This window comes from Colossoma macropomum, unplaced genomic scaffold (genome assembly GCF_904425465.1).
Source record: "Colossoma macropomum unplaced genomic scaffold, Colossoma_macropomum, whole genome shotgun sequence".
Classification (NCBI taxonomy): Eukaryota; Metazoa; Chordata; class Actinopteri; order Characiformes; family Serrasalmidae; genus Colossoma; species Colossoma macropomum.
The window spans coordinates 13971769-13994333 of record NW_023494792.1 but is presented as its reverse complement, the minus strand read 5'-3'; the positions used below and the strand labels follow the sequence as shown (position 1 = coordinate 13994333).

Here is a 22565-nt window from a genome sequence, read left to right as displayed (position 1 = left end):
CCACGGCACGCTGGGAAACTGACAGCACATCAGTGTGTGGCCATAAATGATGATATCAACTCCCCATGCAGCAGACTAAATAAACGGTGCTAGAGTGCACAGGTTAGAGCACCACAGCAGCGCTTCAGAGTGAGGTGCCGTATTAAAGAGCTCTCATGCTGCTTTGACCTTGTCGTTAACTATATATATATATTAATCCACATTTGAATACTTTGTTCAACTGGAAAATAGGTTTTGGTCCAAACTTCATTACCAATATCTAAAAGTAAAATCTAAAAGTAAATTTGTAAATATCTGTGCAAAATGACTTTTTGCATTCAATTAAAATTTGTTTAGCACTTTTTACAAGAGACATTGTCACAAAGTGGATTTACCAAGCTCTTATAACTACACACTAACACGCTAGCATAATGTGACTTACGGTTCCAGAACCGGACACAACTTGAAGCTAGTGCTAACTAACGCGCTAAGTTACTTAGCTAAATTAGACGTTACCGAACTCTGCCTCAAACACCCAGCATTAAAGAAAAGTAACAGCTGTGACCGTCAGGGGCCTCTTTTCCACTGCAGGGATGAAGGATTCTGAGCACGGAGGGTAACTGTTCCCATGGCTTTTGCACACAGACATGGTTCAACATGGAACGCTTAAAAACCAGGCTCAGCCTGTTTTTTTCGGCAAGCTTAGCTAGCCGTAGTCGGGGCCACAGGACCGCTCGGTGGAAGGACATAACAACGTAGCTTTTTGCGGATTGCAAAAGGGTTCTATATAGCACCAAAAAGGGTTCTTCTACTGTTACAGGCCTGACATCGTAATGATAGAGGAACCCTTTTTGTGCTATGTAGAACCATTTTCAAAAATATTTTATATACAGTGGTGTGAAAAGGTGTTTGCCCCCTTCCTGATTTCTTATTCTTTTGCATGTTTGTCACACTTAAATGTTTCAGATCACCAAACAGATTTAAATATTAGACAAAGATAACACAAATAAACACAAAATGCAGTTTATAAATGAAGATCTTTATTATTAAGGGAAAAACAGGGCCCTGTGTGAAAAAGTGATTGCACATCTTTGGAAAGCTGAGTTCAATTTCCCTAGCCACACCCAGGCCTATTATAACTGGCAAGAAATCACTTAAATAGGACCTGCCTGACAAAGTGAAGTAGACCAAAAGATCCTCAAAAGATCCTCAAAAGATCCTCAAAAGCTAGACATCATGCTGCGATCCAAAGAAATTCAGGAACAAATGAAAAACAAAGTAATTGAGATCTATCAGTCTGGAAAAGGTTATAAAGCCATTTCTAAAGCTTTGGGACTCCAGCGAACCACAGTGAGAGCCATTATCCACAAATGGCGAAAACATGGAACAGTGGTGAACCTTCCCAGGAGTGGCCAGCCGACCAAAATTATCCCAAAAGCGCAGTGACGACTCATCCAAGAGGTCACAAAAGACCCCACAACAACATCCAAAGAACTGCAGGCCTCACTTGCCTCAGTTAAGGTCAGTGTTCATGACTCCACCCTAAGAAAGAGACTGGGCAAAAATGGCCTGCATGGCAGAGTTCGAAGAAGAAAACCACTGCTGAGCAAAAAGAACATAAAGGCTCGTCTCAGTTTTGCAAGAAAACATCTTGATGATCCCCAAGACTTTTGGGAGAATACTCTGTGGACTGACGAAACAAAAGTTGAACTTTTTGGAAGGTGTATGTCCCATTACATCTGGCGTAGAAGTAACACAGCATTTCAGAAAAGGAACATCATACCAACAGTAAAATATGGTGGTGGTAGTGTGATGATCTGGAGCTGTTTTGCTGCTTCAGGACCTGGAAGACTTGTGGTAAATGGAACCATGAATTCTGCTGTCTACCAAAAAATCCTGAAGGAGAATGTCCGGCCATCTGTTCGTGACCTCAAGCTGAAGCGCACTTGGGTTCTGCAGCAGGAGAATGATCCAAAACACACCAGCAAGTCCACCTCTGAATGGCTTAAGACAAACAAAATTAAGACTTTGGAGTGGCCTAGTCAAAGTCCTGACCTGAATCCGATTGAGATGCTGTGGCATGACCTTAAAAAGGCGGTTCATGCTCAGAAACCCTCCAATGTGGCTGAATTACAACAATTCTACAAAGATGAGTGGCCAAAATTCCTCCACAGCGCTGTAAAAGACTCATTGCCAGTTATCAGAAACGCTTGATTGCAGTCGTTGCTGCTAAGGGTGGCCCAACCAGTTGTTAGGTTTAGGTGGCAATTACTTTTTCACACAGGGCCCTGTAGGTTTGGATTTCTTTTTCCCTTAATAATAAAGATCTTCATTTATAAACTGCATTTTGTGTTTATTTGTGTTATCTTTGTCTAATATTTAAATCTGTTTGGTGATCTGAAACATTTAAGTGTGACAAACATGCAAAAGAATAAGAAATCAGGAAGGGGGCAAACACTTTTTCACACCACTGTAGAACCATCTACAGCACATTCTCCGTCAATCTGAAGAACCATTTCATGATGCAAAAAACCCTTTAATCATGCAAAGGGTTCCTTGAGTGTTCATGGTTCTATATAGAAGCCTTTTCTTTTCTAAAGAAATTTGATTGGTTGAGAAGCGTTCTAGCTGTGCTGTTGTTCCGCCATAACGTCACAGGTTTTTCACAAACACTGTATCACTCCGCTGAGATGCCGTTGCTAAACAACGACTTTAACCGCTATAGGAGACGTTCAAGCCATTTGAACGTTTTTACTCCTCACTTTGCGCACAAACAGAAAATGGACACTTTTAAGATCACATTTGACCGACAGCCGATTTGGTCAGACTCTGAAGATGAGACTACACTAAATTCCCAAACTGTCAGTTGGTCTGTGTAAGGAGCTGGAGAACAAACTGCCGGCTGTGCAGCGAGTGAGCAGAGCTCGTTACTCTGACGTAGCAACAAGCTGCTTGAGAAGGAACTATAATTTGGCAAAAGGAATTGCGAACATTAAAACATATTAAACGCCACGTTCAGGGTCCATTTTATTTACTTCTTACTTTATTTATTTAACTGTTGTATAAAAGCAATAGAACACTCGAGGTCGCGAATAACATCACGGCTGTGATTTGGTCGCAGGCACGAGCCGAAGGCGAGAGCCGTAGATCATCACAGCCATGATGTTATTCGTAATAAGACACGCCCTCTCGTGTTTTATTGCTTAAATACCACCCATTTAAAGGATGAAGAATATGAGAGCACACCGAGAGACTGGAGTTGGAGTGACAGATGGAATCAAACATGTTTTGTCGTATGTCAAAAAATTTGACTTAGTATGTCAGAAATTTGACTTATTTTGAACTTTTTGAAATTTTTTGTATTTTTAACTTCTTAAAATTTGACTTACTGTCTTGAATTGACATATTATGACTTATCCCAAAATAATGACTTACTATCTTGAAATTTAAGTCATTATTTCAAGGTAACTACGTCAAAATGAGTCATTATTTCAACACAGTAACGCTTACAAAAAAAGTCACACATGAAAAAATATGTGATTACATGTGAAAACGTGTTCATATGCAAAAAAAGGTGTGATTACATATATACATGTAGTTCAGCACACTTCACATGTGAAATATATGTGACTTTTCTGTAAGGGAACTCATTATTTTGGTATGCAGAGTCAAAATCTTACATAGTGCTGCTACAAACAGAGAAAGAGGAAAAAATAAATTTCTCCTCTACCTGGTGGGAATGCTCTTCCATTTATGAGGACAAAATAGGGCCCTTCAAAACAGCTGTGAGGAACTGTCCCCATGTGTTCCCACCATAAATAACGCATATGCACAGAGCCCTTTTTGGCACCTTTATTTTTAAGAGGGCAGGTAGTGGCAAGCAAAAACTTCCTAAGAGCATGACAGGTTCATGACATTAAACAGTGAACATATCCATGTAGCTGAAACAAAGCAAAGAGCTATTCTGAAGCAGCACACCTTATTGCAATCACTAAGTACACACAAGAGTGTAGTCATTCCCAACCAAAGGCACTGAGTGCTATGAAACATGCTGCATAAAGGAAGAGGAAAACAACTTTTGAAGGCAAACAACTTCTAGTTGGTGACACCAGTGTAATGTAGACACAGTAAATGCAGCAGCTCAAGATACAACACACACACACACACACACACACACACACACACACACACACACACACTCTTCTGTCCTTAGGTGCGCAATGCAGAAAATAGCTTTCTTCATAGTAACTTGCTCTTGGTTGCTTACTCAACATAATTCTTTATCAGGTAGATGGTGTGTACTGTAGCCTACTTACTGTGGGTGGCTCATGGTGAGGGCTGCAGTACACAGGGAGAGCAGTTCCACAAAAAAATCTCCCAAATTCAAGCTCCTAGTTGTTGTGGATGGAGATGGTCTTACTCATACCAAACCTTTAAAGAGAACGTGAGATTAAGTGAGTTATTTTTGCTTAGATAGGAAAATGCAATTATTTAAAAAGAAAAAACACACAGACCCTGCAGCATATACGTGTGTCAAACCACCACATACTAAGACGTTAAAGACGCTAAGACGTTCCTTTACAACTGCAATTATTACAGTCAGCGACAAGACCTTCTTTCAGGAATTCACCAATTTAACTGCCTTCAGTTTTAAATGTCATTTTTATTGTATTTTAATCTACAAGTGAGTAAACAGTAACAAATTCAGTGCACTTATATTCCGTAGCTGTTGTATTAAAACCTCATATCTCAAGTTTTTACTCGGTTTTTCCATTTTCTTTTTTCAGTTTTTATTTTTTACACCATTTGAAAATACCACCCACTCTTTACACTGGGAGAACATTTCATGATAAATGGACCAATAGAAATTGTGCAAAATGACCTGGAATAAAATCTAATTATGTTAACATATCTTAACATTAAGAACATTTTTTCTTTCTCCTACAAAGTTACTGTTTCAGAGATATAATGTTCTGGTCGGCTAACAGACTGAGACTTTGTTCATCTTCACATACAAAATTTGAAATTATAGAAATAAGGGCCTCATATTAACCTGAAGCAACTGACTCATGCTCACTTTGCATAGTTTTAGGCCCACTGTAGGTAACGTGATGCAGATGTTACTGCCTTTGTCTTTGCCTTTGCCTTTTATGGATGTATATTAAAAGCAGGACATGTCATGTTCTTTGTGCTAGGGCCAACCTGGCCTGTGGAGAATTCCTCTTACTACTTTCCTCTTACAGGGCTGAATATAATATGCATGTGTGAGCACCTGCCGAGTGCACAGGGCTCCATTCACATTTGATCATAGACCTGCCCTGAGGGAACAGGGTGCATATTACTGTACAAACAGCACATTTTCAGCACGGCAAAGCATTATACAAAGCTCGAGCCGTTGGTGCGTTACTTTTTCTTCAAGGTGCGATGAAGTTGTCAACCTCGATCAGAGCGGGCATCAATAAGCTGGACGGGCACTAGAGCTCCTTTACCACTCGTTTCAATCATTTACGTGCTGCGATGAAAGGTTTGTTTACTAAATGTTCAAGAAAAAACACAGACTAGTGTGGGTTTAGCTGAATGATAGCACCTTGGGCTGAAGCTGAGGTGGAATTAGCAGACGAGACCAATCAAATTAGGTTGGACAACGACCTTAACTGAATGTAAACCACAGGTCATCTTACACCTGAGTATTCACAAAGGTAATGAGTGGTATAGTAGCAACATGAAAAGTTAAAGCAAAAATAGTGGGAGAACTGATGGGAGAACTGGTTTTATAAAGACACAGAAAAATAGGGAGAAAATAGAACAGTCTCACACGTTGGACAAATCTCAAAAGATACATTATGAAGTTGAGATGTGTGAAACGGAAGGGAACATTCATCACATATTAGTGACACTGTCTCCACTCTACACCATTCTACATTTAACTCTAAAGCCTGAAATGGTGCTTTCATGCAGAAGGCACCAAAATAGAAGCAGGACAACAAATAATATAGAGGGGTATAGTGATTTCTTCAGCACTATTATGCTAAACTTACAGCTATTCTGTTTGATGCTTGGACCTCAGCACAACATCTCATCGCTGCCATAACAAAAACCTAATACCTCTTATACATTGTATCATCACTGTGATGTTAGCAATGTCATTCAGAGTGGTCTGATGTGAAATGGCTATTTGCAGAGAAACGTAACGAGTCAGATTTCTTTAATGGTGATGACAGGAAGCAGGGGTTGAAAATGCAAATTTAGCCATTTTATCTAATTCCAAAACCACTAGAGAACATCTATGTCTTCTGAGATTTTATATGTCATGTTGATAATGGTAAAATAGTGGTAAATCTGAAAATTGGGGACTATTTTGTCTTACAACACCGTACACATACCTCTCCACCATGAATGTATTTTAGAAATGAGGCTTTAGGCCAAAATCTTCTCAAAACTATCATAAAATAATAACAATGTCTCAGGCATTAGGAAGCATATTTGTAAGCAACTCATGTAATACATTTCGGTGATGTAGCTTTTAGAAGCATTAAATGCTTTGGGTGTCTGGTTCTTATCACTACCACTGTGAGCAATTCTGACCCAGTAAGTTTGTCTACAATTGACTGTTTACTTTATTCAGATCTTAAAGACTGAATTCTGCAGAAATTGAGAAAAAACTGTGGAATTCCTGTTTAATGTATTCTATTCTATTCTATTGATCCATTTATAGGGAAATACTCACAAATATGAAAATAGTAGCTGCTTTAATCAAATGATGTAAAAATAAAGTCACATGGTTTTGATAAGATGACAGCAACATCATCATATTTTACTGAGTGAACATTTTATGACAACTGGTTCAGAATAACTTAAATTTTCATTACATTATTATATTCATGCCCATTAAAAGTTAAGAACCTTTCTCTCTTCTTACCATTTTGGAAACACGAGAAGTGACAGCATATTCACCACAGCTTTAAAGTTTCAGAAATCCATTTTTGAGTCACTGATGCTCCAACTTACTTCAGAGTCCATTCTAGTAAGTGTTGCTCTCTGGTCATGAAGTTTCCAAACCTCAGAATTACACTGCCACACCTACAAAGAGAAGAAAGGCTTTTAACAATGACACTATCCGCTTTGTGCTGTTGGGCACTGGTGGTCCTGCATGGTCCCTCCTCTACATCACACTGAAACTTCAGCAGCTGATCACCGTCACGGTTCATTGGCCCAAAGTCAAGTAAAAAGACATACGTGTGAGTGGGAAATGTGACTCTTTAAGAGATATAGCAACCATTTCACACAGGCTGCTATTCTGACTTGCCTTTCCTAACGACAGCCCTTCTACACCAAGGCTTTAGCTTCACTCTCACCAGCGACTCAGAGGTGACAAGGAATTTCCCAAGTTCTTTTTTTCGTACGTGAGCTAATCCAGACGCAAGCCCACATACTGTCCGCGAAAATGGAAGGCATGCCATGCATTTCCATCATTTTACGAGGGCCTAGAGGATCTAATGGTTGGGGTCCGTCTTCTGATTAAAAGCATTAGCCACTAACAACACGAAATAGGACACGTCGCCAGGAAAGGCCAAGGTTTCCTTTCAGTGTAGGACAAAAAGGCATCGACGATGCGATTGCTGAAACGCCAGGATGACAAACGTGCACTGATTAAAGCAATAATTGGTAAAATAAGAGGGGGAGGGAGAGGAGGAGGAGTAATTATCACACGAGCTGGAGCTGGAGGCTTCTGAAAAAAAGTGGCAGCATGCTTAGCTGAGAAAAAGGAAAAAAAACACGAACCTACCTCTTTTCTGGGGGATTTACATTGTTGGAAGTTTAATCGTGTCTCCCTCGCCCTCGTGATGATGATGATGATGGTGGTGGTGATGATGATGATGATAATGTCTCCCTAGCCGATGAGCTCAGGGCTGCTAGCCTGGGCTGCTCCGCGCGCGCCAAGCATCCGTTCTGCTGCTGCTGCTGCTTCTTCTTCTTGTGGCTAACAGGGGCACGACGAAGAAGAAGCTTGTGCCGCGAGGCGGTCATCGTTCATTGAGGAGCCGCGAGGGGTCGGCCAGCGCGCGGGCAGAGAGGAGCATGGCTGAGGCTGAGGCAGGAGGAGGGCACTGGCACTGTGCACACGGCTCGCTCTCACTGAGGGGGGCTTCCCCTAGCGCTACCGTCACGCCAGGGACTCCATGCGCCCAGCCAGGAGCTGTCCAGGTGCTGAAATCGCCACTCGTGCATCCACCGTGGATTCACCGTGCTCGAAACGCTCGAAGCGTCCTTGCATGCGCGAGCGTCGAGCCCCCTCAGCGCCTTCTACTCCGCCAAGTTCGGGTACGCGTGCCCGTTTGCTTCTGCCTGCCTGATGAGGTGTATCCTCGGGATAACCTCCACAGGGCCCATCTATCAGACCACCTTACTGTCGACCCAAATGCGAAGAGGCTACCTGGCTGCCCACGGTCATTTCTGCACCCCACCTCCTCCTCCTCCTCCTCCTCCTCTGGCGCTTCCAATAAGGGGGGGAAACGTGACGACGTCCTCCTCTCGATGTCAATTGGCGTAAGCGTTTGTCATTCAACGACCATTACTACTCGATGGTTAAAGGAAGCATCAATCAATCACGTGAAATGCCGCTTGCCTACGTTTTTTGAGGCTCATTGTGATTCCGCTTCCTTCCCTGCCACGGGTGACATTGAGCTAGGCTGCATGAAGAAATGCCTCTCTAACTATTCACAAATGACTAATGGGTCGTCATGGTGTGTGTGTGAGTGTGAGTGTGTGTGTGTAGGAGAGCATGTGTGTTGGAGATATAAATAGCCCATAACATCATTTCCAGCCCCCCATGATAGATGGTACATTTTTCTTTCATGGTAAGTGGTTTCTTGGTCTTCACTAAAATGCTAACAAATGTTTAAAATCGTCAGTCATTAGTCTGGTGGTTTATTTAATTTTATATCCCGTCCTACTTATTCTGATGCTCATCTAGGACAAGCTCTCCCTGACAAAACCCACAGCCATAACCAGAACCTCACATCAGCAGCAGGGGGCAATTTCTCCTAAATACAGAAACCAGGACTGGTCATGACTGGGATGGCATCTCTCCTGGTAGAAAACAGGTTGACATTGGAGAGGGTGCTGAAGAGGGGTAGGATGGAAGGAGACCATAAGGAGAATAAAATACACACTGAAAGAAGTAATGTATTGGATTTACATGATCTGTGTACACATCATTTGAGTACATCAGTTTTCCATGAATAGAATATGGATAGATAGATAGATAGATAGATAGATAGATAGATGGATCCATCCTTCCACTGTGAATAGACAACACTATCTGAAAGGAGTCTGAAAGGATGTGTAGCTGTCAAGAAGCTGATACTGAGAAGAGAAAATAGACAAAATAAGAGAAAAATGGCAAACCAAATGAAGATGCATCGGGTGTTCTTGGAACAATGGACTGACCACCTCAGAGTCCAGACCTTAACAAATGTCTTTGGTATTACTTAGGTTGTGAGATGTAAAAAATGCAACTAATGTCTAAAACTGAACTTTGAAGGTGTGGAAAAATATCCCTTCAGGTTTCTTTGAAAATCAGTCCGCTGAAAAGAACAGAAGCTGTAATAAAAACAAAGGATGGCTGAAGGGACCAAATGAGCTTTTTTTTTGCATCTACGACCCAATTATTGCCCAAAGTAAGTAAACGGTAAGACAAAAGTGGGCTGATGAAATACATTTTAAAATAGGTTTGTAAATGAATGCAATTAAATGCATTTTTACTTCTTTATTTTGTCCTAAGTGTAGTGTTGAGGGGCTCATTCTAGGTGTGGACATTCCGAAGTTCGGACAGTATGGGAAATGCACAAAAACATAAAACAGTGATTTATTAAACTCTGACCTGTATTTAAGCAGTACAAAGACAAGATGTGTAATGTATTACCTGATCAGCTTCAATGTTTTTTTATAAATATATGCTCATTCTGAAATCAGTTCCTGTGACACATTCCAAGTTGGGACAGGGGCAATTTAAGACTTGGAACACAGTGAAATGTTTGAAAAACAGCTAGAACAGGTGTTGCAATCAGGCTTGTATATAGAAGGAGCATCCAGAAAAGGCCTAGTCTGTTATGAATAAGGATGGGTTGAGCTTGAGCTCATCTGTGAGCTGTTGCACAGTGTAAATGTGTATTGTTATGTAAATAATGGAAGTCATGTTCTCCAGGTCAAAGAAGAAAAGTATCATCCAGATTGTTACCAGCCTAAAGTTCAAAATCCTGCATCTATCATGGTATGGGGTGTGTTTGTGGGCAACTTGCAGATCTGTGAAAGCATCATTAAAGCTGAACACATTTTGAGCAACATACTCTGCCTTTTAGACAACATTTGTTTTTCAGGGACGACTATGTCAACATGACAATGCCAAGCCACATTCTGCACATGTTCCCGCAGCATGGCTGTGTAATCAGAGTGCGGGTGCTAGACTGGCCTGGCTGCAGTCCAGAACTGTCTCAAACATTTGCAGAACACAACAATGAAGGACCCGTACGTTTCACAGCTTAAGACTTGTCTAACAGAAGAATGGCAAAACATCTGCTTTCAAAACTGGATTAGTTTGTGTCTTCAATCCCAGAATTATTATTAGGTGTTGTTAAAAGGAAAAGTGATGTAACACAGGGGTAAACTTGCTCTTGTCTCTCTCTCTTTTTGGCAAGTGTTGCAGACATCAAATTTGGAATAAGTGTATATATACAAAAACAGTGAATTCATAAGGCAAAACATCAAATGCTTTGTTTTTGTACAGCTTTCAATTGAATACAGGTCAAACAGAATTTACTAATCACTGCTTTCTGTTTTTATTAGCATTTAACTGAGTGTCCTGACTTTTTTTAGCATTGGGTTTGTGAATGATTGCAATTAAATGCAGTTTTACTTTTTAGTGTGTTCCAATTGTAGTATTGAGGGGCTCACTCTAGGTGTGGACTCACAAAACAACACAAAACAGAGACAACATTAAAGTCAGAAACGCTCAGATTATTGTTCTTGGCTAAAACACTTACACAAAACTCCTCACCCCTTCATATGGTTTTGGCTGTGGAGGAGTGCTCTTGCTAACGGTTTTCACATAGCAAACACGCATGTTCCATTCCTGCTGTTTCCTGGAAGACAGAATGTAAACAGGACACTGAGAGTTAACAAAGTTCCCACAGTTCCACACATACCTGTGGTGTTCAGCGAACTTCCTTTTAAGCATAGCAGACATAGCTGAGTCTGTCACCAGATGCTGTCAGCCTGTACAGAACCTGAAGTACAGTCTCAGTTAGAGCAGGTCATCATTTATTCAAACCACACGTTCGTGTTTCCTCACACAATCAGAGAAGAGGTTCATGATTCACTGCATGCAGGCAATCTGATCAATGGCTGAAATGATAAAAATGTAAACAGGTACATTTGGAAAAAACCCATTCAGAATAGTGTTGTTAGTTTGTGAGCTAATGATCCCTCCCAATTAGATTTCCGTACCGTGTTTTCCCCTTGGTGGATGGCGAGTTAATTGTACCATTTGCAATGTGGACAAACAGCAACCACAACATTTCTGGCATGCTTGTGTGACTCTAAGAGCCACAATGACTTTCCTTTCACAAGTCACTTCAACAAGCCAGAGCAGCTCACCTGGACAAGCAGAGGCAACTTACTTGGGAACTTCTCCGCTCTGGTAGGTCATTTTCAATTTCTCAACTATATCCTTAAAACGTAGAGAGCAACATCTTAAGATATTAAACAATCTGAAACAAAATGTCAAAAAAGGGTAATATACCTGTAGAACTGCACCATAAAACACAAACATGTTATGGTTTGACAGAGTTGGGAACCAATTTTTTACCAGTTAATTCCAATTGTAAGTTCATTACTATTTTTATTATTATCATACACTATATTCAGCTACAATCAATGAAAGCACAATGATTTAAGTACAATCTATTATTAATTATGATAATTTAAATAAAATCTGTCAACACAAGTATTTCATGTTTGTGTTTTGTGAATGCAATGTATACAGTATGCATCATGACATCACTATATATTTAAAATTCTAAAACATATTTCATGATATACACTTGAGAGAGGGCTTTACGCATACAAGATATTATTGAAATATCAATGATATACTGTGATTAATAGCACTTATTAATATACAACTTATTAATATGAAACTCTTCATATATATATACACACACACTGTATTGTGCAAAAACTAATAACGACTAATCAGTATAGTATTTACAATTACCATCCAATACCTGCATCAGCTAATCAATCCTCCATTATATTGAATCAGATGTGCTGCTGATGCCATTTAACAAATCTATACAATGGCTAGATGACTGAATGGAAGTCAGGAACCAAACCTATGTTCTTTTAACTGTATTCTTTTAACCACCCTGGTCAAATTATATGTACAGGTTGATTTTCGTAGTATATCCTCTACAGGGAACAAACTTAAATATGGCATTCTAATGGCATGCTAATTTTAGTGCACAATTTCAACATTTGCAGAGAAAAAAAAACATAACTACACCTTTTGCACAGGCCACATGTTTAAACAGTAAATGTGCAGAAGTGTGTTCTCTGTAGAGCATGCGTTAACGTATTTTCACAACATCAACAAAACATCATTTGACCAGGGCTGTATACAGGAGCCAAACTCATATGGTGGGGGGATCTCCTGCATACAGGAATGATGAATAATGACTTAACGTGTGTTTTGCTGTCAGGTGGAAGCAAAGGATAAAAAAGTGAGGAGGACAAATCATTTCGGTGACAAGGTCTTTTTAAGCAGTTCTCATGATGGCAGGTAAAAATGCAGAAATATCTCACCGCCTTCACTGTCATCTACTTCAGTATTTCTACATATTGGTTACACAAGATTAGTGAACAACTGTTGTGGTACATTCTCATGTATTGCATCATCCTTTCAGATGACTATGTGAGATTATTGTTATCAGAAAATAAAACATGTCAGCATTATGTTCTCTGAATCATGAAAATCCAGCACAGTGAAAGAGAGACAGGCAGACAGATAATCCTCTCTTTTGTTTTCATCTTTTTTTAGAACACGGTGACCCTTGCACTGGGTCAGAGGTGTCCTACTGCATGAATGGAGGAAAGTGCTTTAAAATTCCCTCGGTGTCCACACCCACCTGTGTGTAAGTGTCTGAATGCATTGTAACAGGCTTTTCTGTAATAAGTATAGAGAGACTGCAAATAGAAGCTCCGAGCAAATAGTTCAGGCTTGCCCCATAGAAAACGCTGGACATGTCTGGAACAACTTAAAATAAAACAACCTCCAGTAATAGACAGACGGTCCTCTGGACTTAATTAGCTCTGAAAGTCCACTTCAAGTTCTCTGCTTTGTGTAGGTGTATACAGTCTACTATTCAACTGCAATAAGTACAGCAGTTCAGTGAGGCAAAAGCACAGATGATCCTGCATCTCTAATACCTGTGCTAATTGTATGTTTATGTATGTCTATGTATGTTTATAGGCAAATATGACTACACCCATAAGTGTTATTTATTTCATACGTCTAGTTCAATTACAGCTGGATTGTAACTAGGTCACTTTACACAGCTAGATGTACTTAAGGGGAATTCCACTGACTTTTCAAAATTTCTACATAATTCTGTGGTTGAGATGCAAATAGTCAATCAAAGTGGTGTGAGGTGAAATGGTGCACTATAAAGAAACTTACTGATTTCTTTACAGTACTGGTGATAGGAACCTGGGGTCACTGTCTACAACACAAATATAACCATTTTATGGCTGGACTTTTTGCTGTAGCTCAGACCTCTTACTTTCAAGCTTTACCATTTTATTTTTAAGCAAAAAGAAACCCAAAATAGAGAAGAAGAATAGAGCCTAACACACTTCCCATGCTGATGCCACTGCAATTCTATAAGGAATTTAAAAGGGAATTCCCCCTTAAGTAGTTTTTACTTTTTTCCCTCCTACTAAAGCTGTATTTTGCTAGGATACATTTACTTATACTTGTGTCATTATTGCAAAGGAGTAACGATCCTTTCACTCGAGCATGGGCTTAAGTTACACTACACATCTCCACTCTCAGTCTAGTTTCTGTCAATGTGTAAGATCAGTTAAGGTCACTCACGCTGTATGAAACCATGAGCTCTCCTCTCCTCACAGGTGTGGAGAAAACTACAAAGGCAGCAGATGTGAGCAGTTCCAGCTGCTAAGCATTTCGAACAATAGTGAGGAGAAGGGTATGATCGCTGCTGTGATCATCCTCCTCATCCTCATCCTGGTGATGCTGGCTGTTATCATCTACTACATCTGCAAGTGAGTGAAAACAAAAGCAATTTGGATTTAATGAATGAAAAGGTGGAACAGCACATTCACATATGACCTGTGCTTTAGCATTATTTCAGGATTTAACTCTCTCAAAAGTACTGTTCCTAGATGAATTGCTCAGTGGCCAGGAGTCAGATCCAGGCTTCTATTTCATACATCTGTCTAACTGAAGAATTGCTCTGCCATTATTGCTGTCCATGTACTTAATAAAGAATAAGCCTTAGGCTGTAATAAGCCTGGGATCTTAAGGGGTTAAATTGCAAGGCCCACACCTCAGTTCCTCACTCTTATGACTGCATAACATATTAATTTCAAAGTAATTACTGAACAGTTTTTAATAATTAATGAATAAGAAATCGTAAGATCAATAACTAAATAGACAAGTAGTTTAAGGGTTTAATTTAGAGTTCACACGTTTTCTACTCTTTTTTTCAGAATGAAAAGGAAAGCAGGCCAAAATGAGAGAAAGCAGCCTCAAAATGGTCAAGAGTATTGGAAAGTGAAGTCAAGGGGTGCAAGTGATTTACCATGAGCAGCATTAAATGTTATTTGAAGAAAAAAAAACATACTAAGAAAAATACTTGCTTACTTGCATGCTTATGTGGATGATGTGAATTTCTGAAAATCGCCCTCTGGTGGAGGCATTGAATACTTCTCAATGACTCTAACAGTCACTTATTCATTTTTTCTGCTTTCTATCTTTCTTAATATTTAAATTAAAGCATGTAAATAAGTATTTTTCAACTATCTTTAAAATGAAAGACATTTGAAATGCATAAGTTAAATATGTGATGGAAGACGCTCGTGTCCAGGGTTACAGTTTATTTTAAAAATTGTATTGAAATACATTTCAAATAAAGCTACTGTCCTTGATAGTTGTGACCTACTGCCAATATATATATATATATATTCAAAGGAAAAGCAGTGATGCAGAAGAGCAGCGGTGCCTGTTATGTTTAAGAGGAGCTTACCCGACACTACACTTACAGAGGAATTCCACATTGTTTTCAAAATTTCCAAATAACTCAAGTGTTTGAGATGTAAAGTCATTCAGAGTGGTTTGATGTGAGGCAGTACACTGTGGTGAGAAGTATCTACTTCTTTACAGTGGTGGTGATAAGAACCAGGAGCGGCCGTGTCTACAAGGCATATATAACACTTTATTTACTATCCAAAACCATCAGTGACCCTACATGTGTTTTCTGGTTTATATAAATAATATTGATAATGTTGGGGATAAATCCCAAAACATAAGTTTTATTTAGAGACTATTTTGCCTTACAATGCCTTGCATGTACATCTCAGTGGGATTTAAAGAAAATACATTTAAGAAATGTCTTAGGTGTCCAGCATTGTAGCTTTTAGAGGCATTAAATCCTTTGGACGTCTGGTTCCTATCAGCACAGTGATTAAAAATGAAAAAAAGAAATTCTAGAAAAGAGCATTTCACAAGCTACTATGAATAACTTTGTGTACATGTACATTTTAATTGTGCATAAATTTTGAAAAATCTGTGGAATTCCCCTTCTAAGATTATGTGTACAAATATTCAAAATTTTTTATACTTTGTTAATCAAACAGTAAAAACAACATGTCTGTACTCTGCTTCATGTGCACATGCCAAGTTATTTTCAGATCCCCAAAGCCTTCAACACATAAAACAGATCCTAAGATAATAAACCACTTATGAAACCCTGTGAAAACAATCCTTTGTAATAAATGTTCTGAATGTTTTTGTTGTTTTATCATAAGAAGGAAATAAAGTCTAACAGTATTAATCTACAAAATGTGTGTTCATTGCCCCAGTTGTGTCAGCTGTGTAAAAGGCTGCGTACTCCCAGTACTAAGGCAATGCCAGTAATAAGTCTTAGGGTTCTGTGTCACACAACTGTTAATTAAAATCTTAAACCTGTAACTCACAAACGCAAATCACTCTGTACAGTGTGATAAAGATGATGGGGGTGTAAAGCCACTGGACTGGAGCAGTGAAAACGTGTTCTGCGGAGCAAAGAATCGCGCTTCTCTATCTGGCAATCTGACAGATGAGTCTGGATTTGAACGTTACCTGCCTGACTGCATTGTTCCAACTGTAAAATTTAGTGGAGGAGGGATAATGCTATGGGGACAATTGTATGCTTCCATCTTTATGGGAACAGTTTGGGGAAGAACCTTTTCTGTTCCAGCATGACTGAGCCCCAGTGCACAAAGCAATGTCCATAAAGGCATAGCTGGGTAAGTTTGGTGTGGAAGAACTTGACTGGCCTACACAGAGCCCTGACCTCAATTCCATCGAAAACCTTTGGGAAGAACTAGAACAGAGATTGTGAGCCAGGCCCTCTCGTCCAACATCAGTGTCTGATCTCACAAATGCTCTTCTGGATGAGTGGGCAAGAATCCCCACAGACACACTCCAAAATCTTGTAGAAAACCTTCCCAGAAGAGCGGAAGCTGTTTTAGCTGCAAAGGGGGACCAACTCCATATTAATGCCTATGGATTTAGAATATGACGTCATGAAAGCTCCTGTGAAACTGTTTTTTTTTTTCTTTTAAATTTGGAAATAAAAAACAGAATACTTTAGAATTGTGCTTGTCATAACTTTTTTAAAGTTATGACAAGTAAAATGAAAATAAAATATATAAAAGATTCTGCTCTATTTCTTGGTCACTATTCAAATTTAGCAAATTTAGGCAAATTCGTGACACTGACCATGTTGAGGCCTTTAAACAAAAAGGTCTTTTTTGTGTCTTATTTCCTCCATTGAAACACATGAGAAGACTCTCGGGAGGATCTGATCTACTCATCAGAAGCTTTTGCACAAATTTATAGAGTCCATGCCAGCGTGAGTGCACACTGTCATTAAAGCAAAAGAAGGACATATCAAATACTAAGATATTCTTAAATTCATGTTAGAATTTCAAAGATCCTACTTTTTAATCAAATTGTTATGCTGATAATACAATTTGCATTGAAAATACTTCTACTAAATTAGAAAGGACTGCAAAATGGAAGCATTTTCATTAGTGGTATCAACCCAGTCATTTAAGTGTGGATCCATGAATAGCATAAGCGCCTGTCCCCTCCCCATCCACTTCACTCTGATGGAATGCACCCAGACATCTAGGCTTTTAGAAGAGACCATTTTAAATTCTGATATATTGCTCTAAGAAATCATTACACACTTAGATTTGAGACAAAAAGTAATCTCTTCTTTAGAGGAGGAGGAAAGAAGCAGGAGAAAAGTCCCCATCTAGTGGAAATATCTACACACTTCACTTTAGACATGTAAAGGCTGCCTCTTCTTTAGACAGAGCAATGATATTTGTGTCTTTCTTTATGAGAACAAAGGATGGATAGGATTAATTTATTTTAAGGGTAATGTATAGGATCAAAACTAATTTATATTTAACAGATAAAAATCAATAATCTTCCCAAAGAATAAAAAATGAGTAAGGAAAAAAGGTTGATAATAATACATTTATTTAAAATACTAATCAAAGGACATACAAAATTTATTTAAATCAGTAAGACAAAATACAAATAAATGGCACTAAAGTGCAATTTAAAATGTGTGATTGGCTCTTAGTGGCATTCACACCTCAGCACTGTAAACAAAGTACACAGGGCAGCATTCTGATATGAGATGCACAAATCCTTCGAAGGTTTCAAATGAAGACAATTGATTGAATGAGTACATCCCGTATTAGATATTAACCTGCACTAATTTCACTTCACGCGTCCCTCGCCTTCTCAAACTCATACGCAATCTTCAGAGCAGTAGTGTTGAGTCCTACTGACTGCATGTTAGTGATGATCGCTACCACAACTCCCTGTGGAAGAGCAACTCTCTGTCCAGGGACCTGTAAAGTCTCGCTGGGTAAAACCAGCAACACACTGCTCGCTCCCACTGCGCCTCCAGTGTGTGAGACATAATGTCTGCGAAAGCGACACTGCCCATACTTCTGCTGCTTCTCCACAACCAGCCACCCCTGCGCATACAGTCCATCCTTATCCCACGAAGCTTCAGTTTTATCCACAGGAGCCCACATGGCTTTGGCTGTGTGAGGTTTAAGAAAGCCTGGTAGGAGGCCGCTCGTGTCCTTCAGGTCTGCTATCTGATAGCTGTAGAGCATAGCGTTCCCAAACAGCAACAGATCACCTGCCGTGGACAGAAAGCCACCTCCGGCCCACTTGTAGGAGTTGTCCACATAGGGACAGTTCACTATGCGCCCCTTTTTATTGAAATGATAAGACCTGGAGGAGGAAGGCAAGCACATGTAAGTATAATAAGACTGCACTAGCTGTATACTGCCCTAGTGACAGTAACAGGGAAGAAACAAGATATTTTCTCAGCATTTCAGTCAAGCAAAACCCTGAACCCCTTAATCTGTAGGCCTACATCATATTACATTTTGTTGGCTCTTCTACATGAAAATGTTAACATGTTCTCTATGAACAAAGGTAAATTATGGCATTTTTCTGCCATAATTTGTATTTTTTAATTGAATATATTGGAAAAATTAAAATAAAATATTAAATGTGTCATAACTTTTGCACAGGCCACATTTTATGTATTTTTTTTCTTTCAGCAAATAAACAGCAATTGTTCATTAAAATGTTTTCTGTGTACTTGAAGTATGTTCTCTGTGTACTTGTTTATGTGCACTTAAGTTCCACGCCAGTTAAACATTAAATCTAAACGTTGTGATTCACCTTGAAAGAAAACAAAATACCACCAGTAACAATATGATGGTGCATCCTCCCACCCTAGATAATGAAGATGATGATTACCTGGAGCGGTTGTATATAATGGGGTCGTTTTCGTCCGGCACTGTGTTGAGCATGCCGAGTTCTCGGAAAAGCTTCTGCATGAGGTCCAAAAAGCGTTGGCCTGCTGCTCTCTCCAGTACGGCACTCAGCAGTGTGAAAGCATGTGTGGAGTACAGGAACGTAGTGCCTACAGACAGCCAACAGCACAGCCATATGCTACTGCATGCCTTAGGGTAATACTTGCACAAGCTAAATTCCTACTTGTATTTGATATGTTTTTCATTTGCAAGAATAATGTTAGAAGTTCTTTTTGTGTTCTTGCAGGACATAATAGGAAAACACTTGAGGCTAACAGCAAAGTGAAATTTGGAAAATGGAATATTATGCATGTATTTTGAGATCTAACTGTGATCAACTGGAGTTAATGGCACATTTCACTGTAACAGCATACACAGTGCAACTGCCTATGACTCATCAAACTGTTTAATGGGGAGTTCCATCGATTTTTCACAGTTCAATCATTAGGATGTACACAAAGTCATTCAGAGTGGTTTGATGTGAAATGCTCCACTGAAAGAGAGTTGGAATTGCTCACAGTGGTGGTGATGGGAACGAGACGTCTGAAGTGTTTAATGCCTCTAAAAGCTACATCACAGAAAGTTGTTACATGAACTGGTTACTAAAAGGTTGCCTCTGCCTCAGACATCGTTTTATGATCATTCTGAAATAAATTTTGGCCTAATACATATTTTATATGCAGATTAGAGAGGTACATGCAGGATATTGGGTAAAGAAAAAAGGTACCCAAAGAAATCTTATTTTTTCAGATTTATCACTATTTTACTATTATCGACATTACGTATAAAAACTCAGAAGACACGTGTAGACATCATGACCACTGCTTCCAACAACCACCAGTGTAAAGAAATACGAGTTGGTAACTTCTTCTACAATGCACTATTTCATATTAGACCACTCTGAATGACTCTGAACGGTTAAATTATGATGGATATTTAAAAATAGTGATAATTTGTCCAAATGCTTATGAAACACTCAATGGGAACAGCTGGGACTGACTGCTACTATGAATGCTTGTGATCCATGTGTCATACTTCTAAAGGAAACGCTTTACCTTTAGCGGTTCATGATTAATAATGTGCAGGGACCAAATGTATCATTTCATACATGAATAGTGCAGCCTGCCTTAAAAATCTTACCAGGTTTGAAAATAAGTGGATCATTCTTGAACAGGTCCAGAGCCTGTATCACATTCTCAAAGTTGTCTTTGAGGTAGTACTCTTCATGCTCAAACTCTTTCTTCTTTTTGCCTGGTTTGGCATCCTTGCTCTTAGTACTGTTCTCCTCCAGTTTGGATTTGTCTTTGTTCTCAGCAGTGCTCTCATCTTCTTTCTTCTCCCGAGGCTTCAAAAGGCGCTTTGCTTTCTCCTTTTGTTCTCTTACCTTTTTGGGGTCTTTTTCATAGTGACGGATGCCACTCAAGTGAGACAGCAGCATTCGCGGTGTTATGGTGACCTGGTTTAGGGACACAACAAAACATGCCACCAAGTCAATAGAGTGTTTTGCCTGCTGAGAGACGTGGTAGCAAAAATGGTATTTTAAAAAAAGCAACCGCTGAACACTTCATTTACGCTTCATCTCAAGTTTACAAGGAACATATTTTTCCAAAACTGGAATCTGTATTCTTACATCCTCCCCCTCAAACTGTTTTTCTGGAAACTCTGGTACATATTTCTGGACAGGCGCATCTAAATCCAACTTGCCCTCCTCCCACACTCGAGCAACAGCTGCTGCAGTCAGAGGCTTACTGATGCTGGCTATTCTCATTACAGTGTCTGGACCACACGCCACTCTGTTCTCCAAATCGCCATAACCTAGTCCTAAAGGAAGACATCAGCATCAGACGGTTATACAATTAATCTTGTCAATCTAATGATTTTTAATCATTTTTACAGAAACTGTTATAGAACCTATACCTTCACACCAGACTTGGGTGCCATCCACAGACACCCCGATGACCACACCAGGAGCTCCAACCTCATCCTGTGATTAAACAGCAGGGCTTAGGCAGGATGTAGTCTGGCAGATTCACATTATTTCATGCTAGTTTATTTTCACGCCATGCAACAAACTATGAAAGGGTCACATTGAACAGTGCTTCTCCTGATACCTGTACCTTTATCCGCTGAACCAAGTCTCGACTGATTTCTATTGCAGCTCTATATTTTGAGGTATTGTGAGGCTTTTCTGTTTTCTCCGAATCGCACTCGCAGGGCTCAGGACTGTAATGATTTTTCAGCCCCACAGCTAAGAGAAGACCTGCCCCGAGGCCTAATGTCCAAAACCTTTTCCGCGCACTGTTAGAATAGTGAAAAGCACGTCGGGCTCCTGTCAGATGTCTTGTCTGTTGAGCCCTCACAGCCAGCGTATGTCTGTCCGACTTGAGGAGAAAAGTCAGCAAAGACGAGAAAGAGCCCACTTTCTGAGGACAGGCTTTACACCTGGAGCACACGAGGCTCTGTGACAAAAATAACAGCCGTGACATCGTTACTCTAATAAAACAGTGGGGTCTGACACTCAAACTCCAATAAAAAGCAGCTCAGGAGGTTTTTCAGGCAGATTTGTTTACCACTGAGAATATAATAAGGGTACGTGAAGTAAGCGGCAGCACATACTGTTCCAATGCCTTCCAAAGCCGTCTTCCGGTGTAAATGTCAACTGTGGCTTTCCTGTGAATGAGCACAGATTAATTTAAATATAATGAAAATACCTATATTAGCATTATTCATAGTTTCTCTTATCAATGATGTTTGTATTGGGGGAAATTTTAATTCAGTGCGCGCAGAAGGACTTTTACTTTGAAAAAAAGGCTTCGGTTTGTACGGCAAAGACAGCAAAGACGGCGTATTTCACAGTAAATTGTCGGCAACGGGTGATTCAGTTCAACTAGTTTTCTGTTTTGTCCGATAAGTAATACCAAGACTTATATACTGATACGAATACTGATACTTATACTTCTATAAGTTTTTGGAGCACATAAAAAGGGGAAAACCTTTGTAACTTAGAGGGCACTGATGGTTCCTATGCATTTATTTACTACAAACGTTTCACTTTTTCAAAATCAAAGACACTCTGTTTAATAAAAAGATATATTTTCAGTTTACTGCTTAAAGAAAACCCCAGCACCGTTTCAGAGGTAGGAGATAATTAGATAATTAAAGTCGAATGTACACAAGTAAAATTTGGGTGGATGTATTTTACTGTGTTTTCAAATTACTTTTTTTTTTTACTTAGTTACATTAGTCATTAACATTTAGTAACTATATTTGTATGTTTAATCTCACAGTGGTAGTGACAACATGTACTGCTTTGTGAATCATCACAATTCTGACTTTTATGGTTTATCATTTTATTTTAGACCAAGGGTGCATTGAAAAGAGAACAGAAC

General features: G+C 39.4%; 3 protein-coding genes across 6 annotated transcripts in view; 1 reads left to right on the top strand and 2 right to left on the bottom strand.

The window, feature by feature from the left end:
- tmem266 (transmembrane protein 266) overlaps window positions 1–7992 on the bottom strand; it is a 64573-nt gene extending 56581 nt beyond the window's left edge. For 3 of the 4 annotated variants that reach the window (XR_005007492.1, XM_036576091.1, XM_036576094.1), the window contains exons 1-3: window positions 7766–7992; window positions 6988–7059; window positions 4296–4410 (exon numbers count right to left, since the gene is read on the bottom strand). Coding sequence is in view for 3 of the 4 variants with exons in the window: in XM_036576091.1 (XP_036431984.1) it covers window positions 4296–4309 (14 nt within the window). In the remaining variant the exon portion in view is untranslated. Of the gene's footprint in view, window positions 1–4295; window positions 4411–6987; window positions 7136–7765 lie in introns of those variants that run through there. The other variant, XM_036576092.1, reaches the window with a different exon arrangement.
- A 3582-nt stretch (window positions 7993–11574) lies between these two features.
- On the top strand, window positions 11575–14938 carry LOC118811301 (pro-neuregulin-4, membrane-bound isoform-like). Its single transcript, XM_036575457.1, has 5 exons — window positions 11575–11677; window positions 12738–12817; window positions 13076–13169; window positions 14167–14319; window positions 14767–14938. Exons 2-5 carry the CDS (start codon window positions 12808–12810, stop codon window positions 14861–14863), a joined length of 354 nt encoding a protein of 117 aa, XP_036431350.1. The 5' UTR covers window positions 11575–11677; window positions 12738–12807; the 3' UTR covers window positions 14864–14938.
- A 2859-nt stretch (window positions 14939–17797) lies between these two features.
- lactb (lactamase, beta) lies at window positions 17798–21815 on the bottom strand. Its single transcript, XM_036576090.1, has 6 exons — window positions 21294–21815; window positions 21094–21160; window positions 20807–20997; window positions 20317–20632; window positions 19121–19286; window positions 17798–18583 (listed from the first exon to the last, which is right to left on the bottom strand). The coding sequence occupies exons 1-6, from the start codon at window positions 21660–21662 to the stop codon at window positions 18061–18063; spliced, it is 1632 nt and encodes a 543-aa protein (XP_036431983.1). The 5' UTR covers window positions 21663–21815; the 3' UTR covers window positions 17798–18060.
- Window positions 21816–22565: the final 750 nt, after the last annotated feature.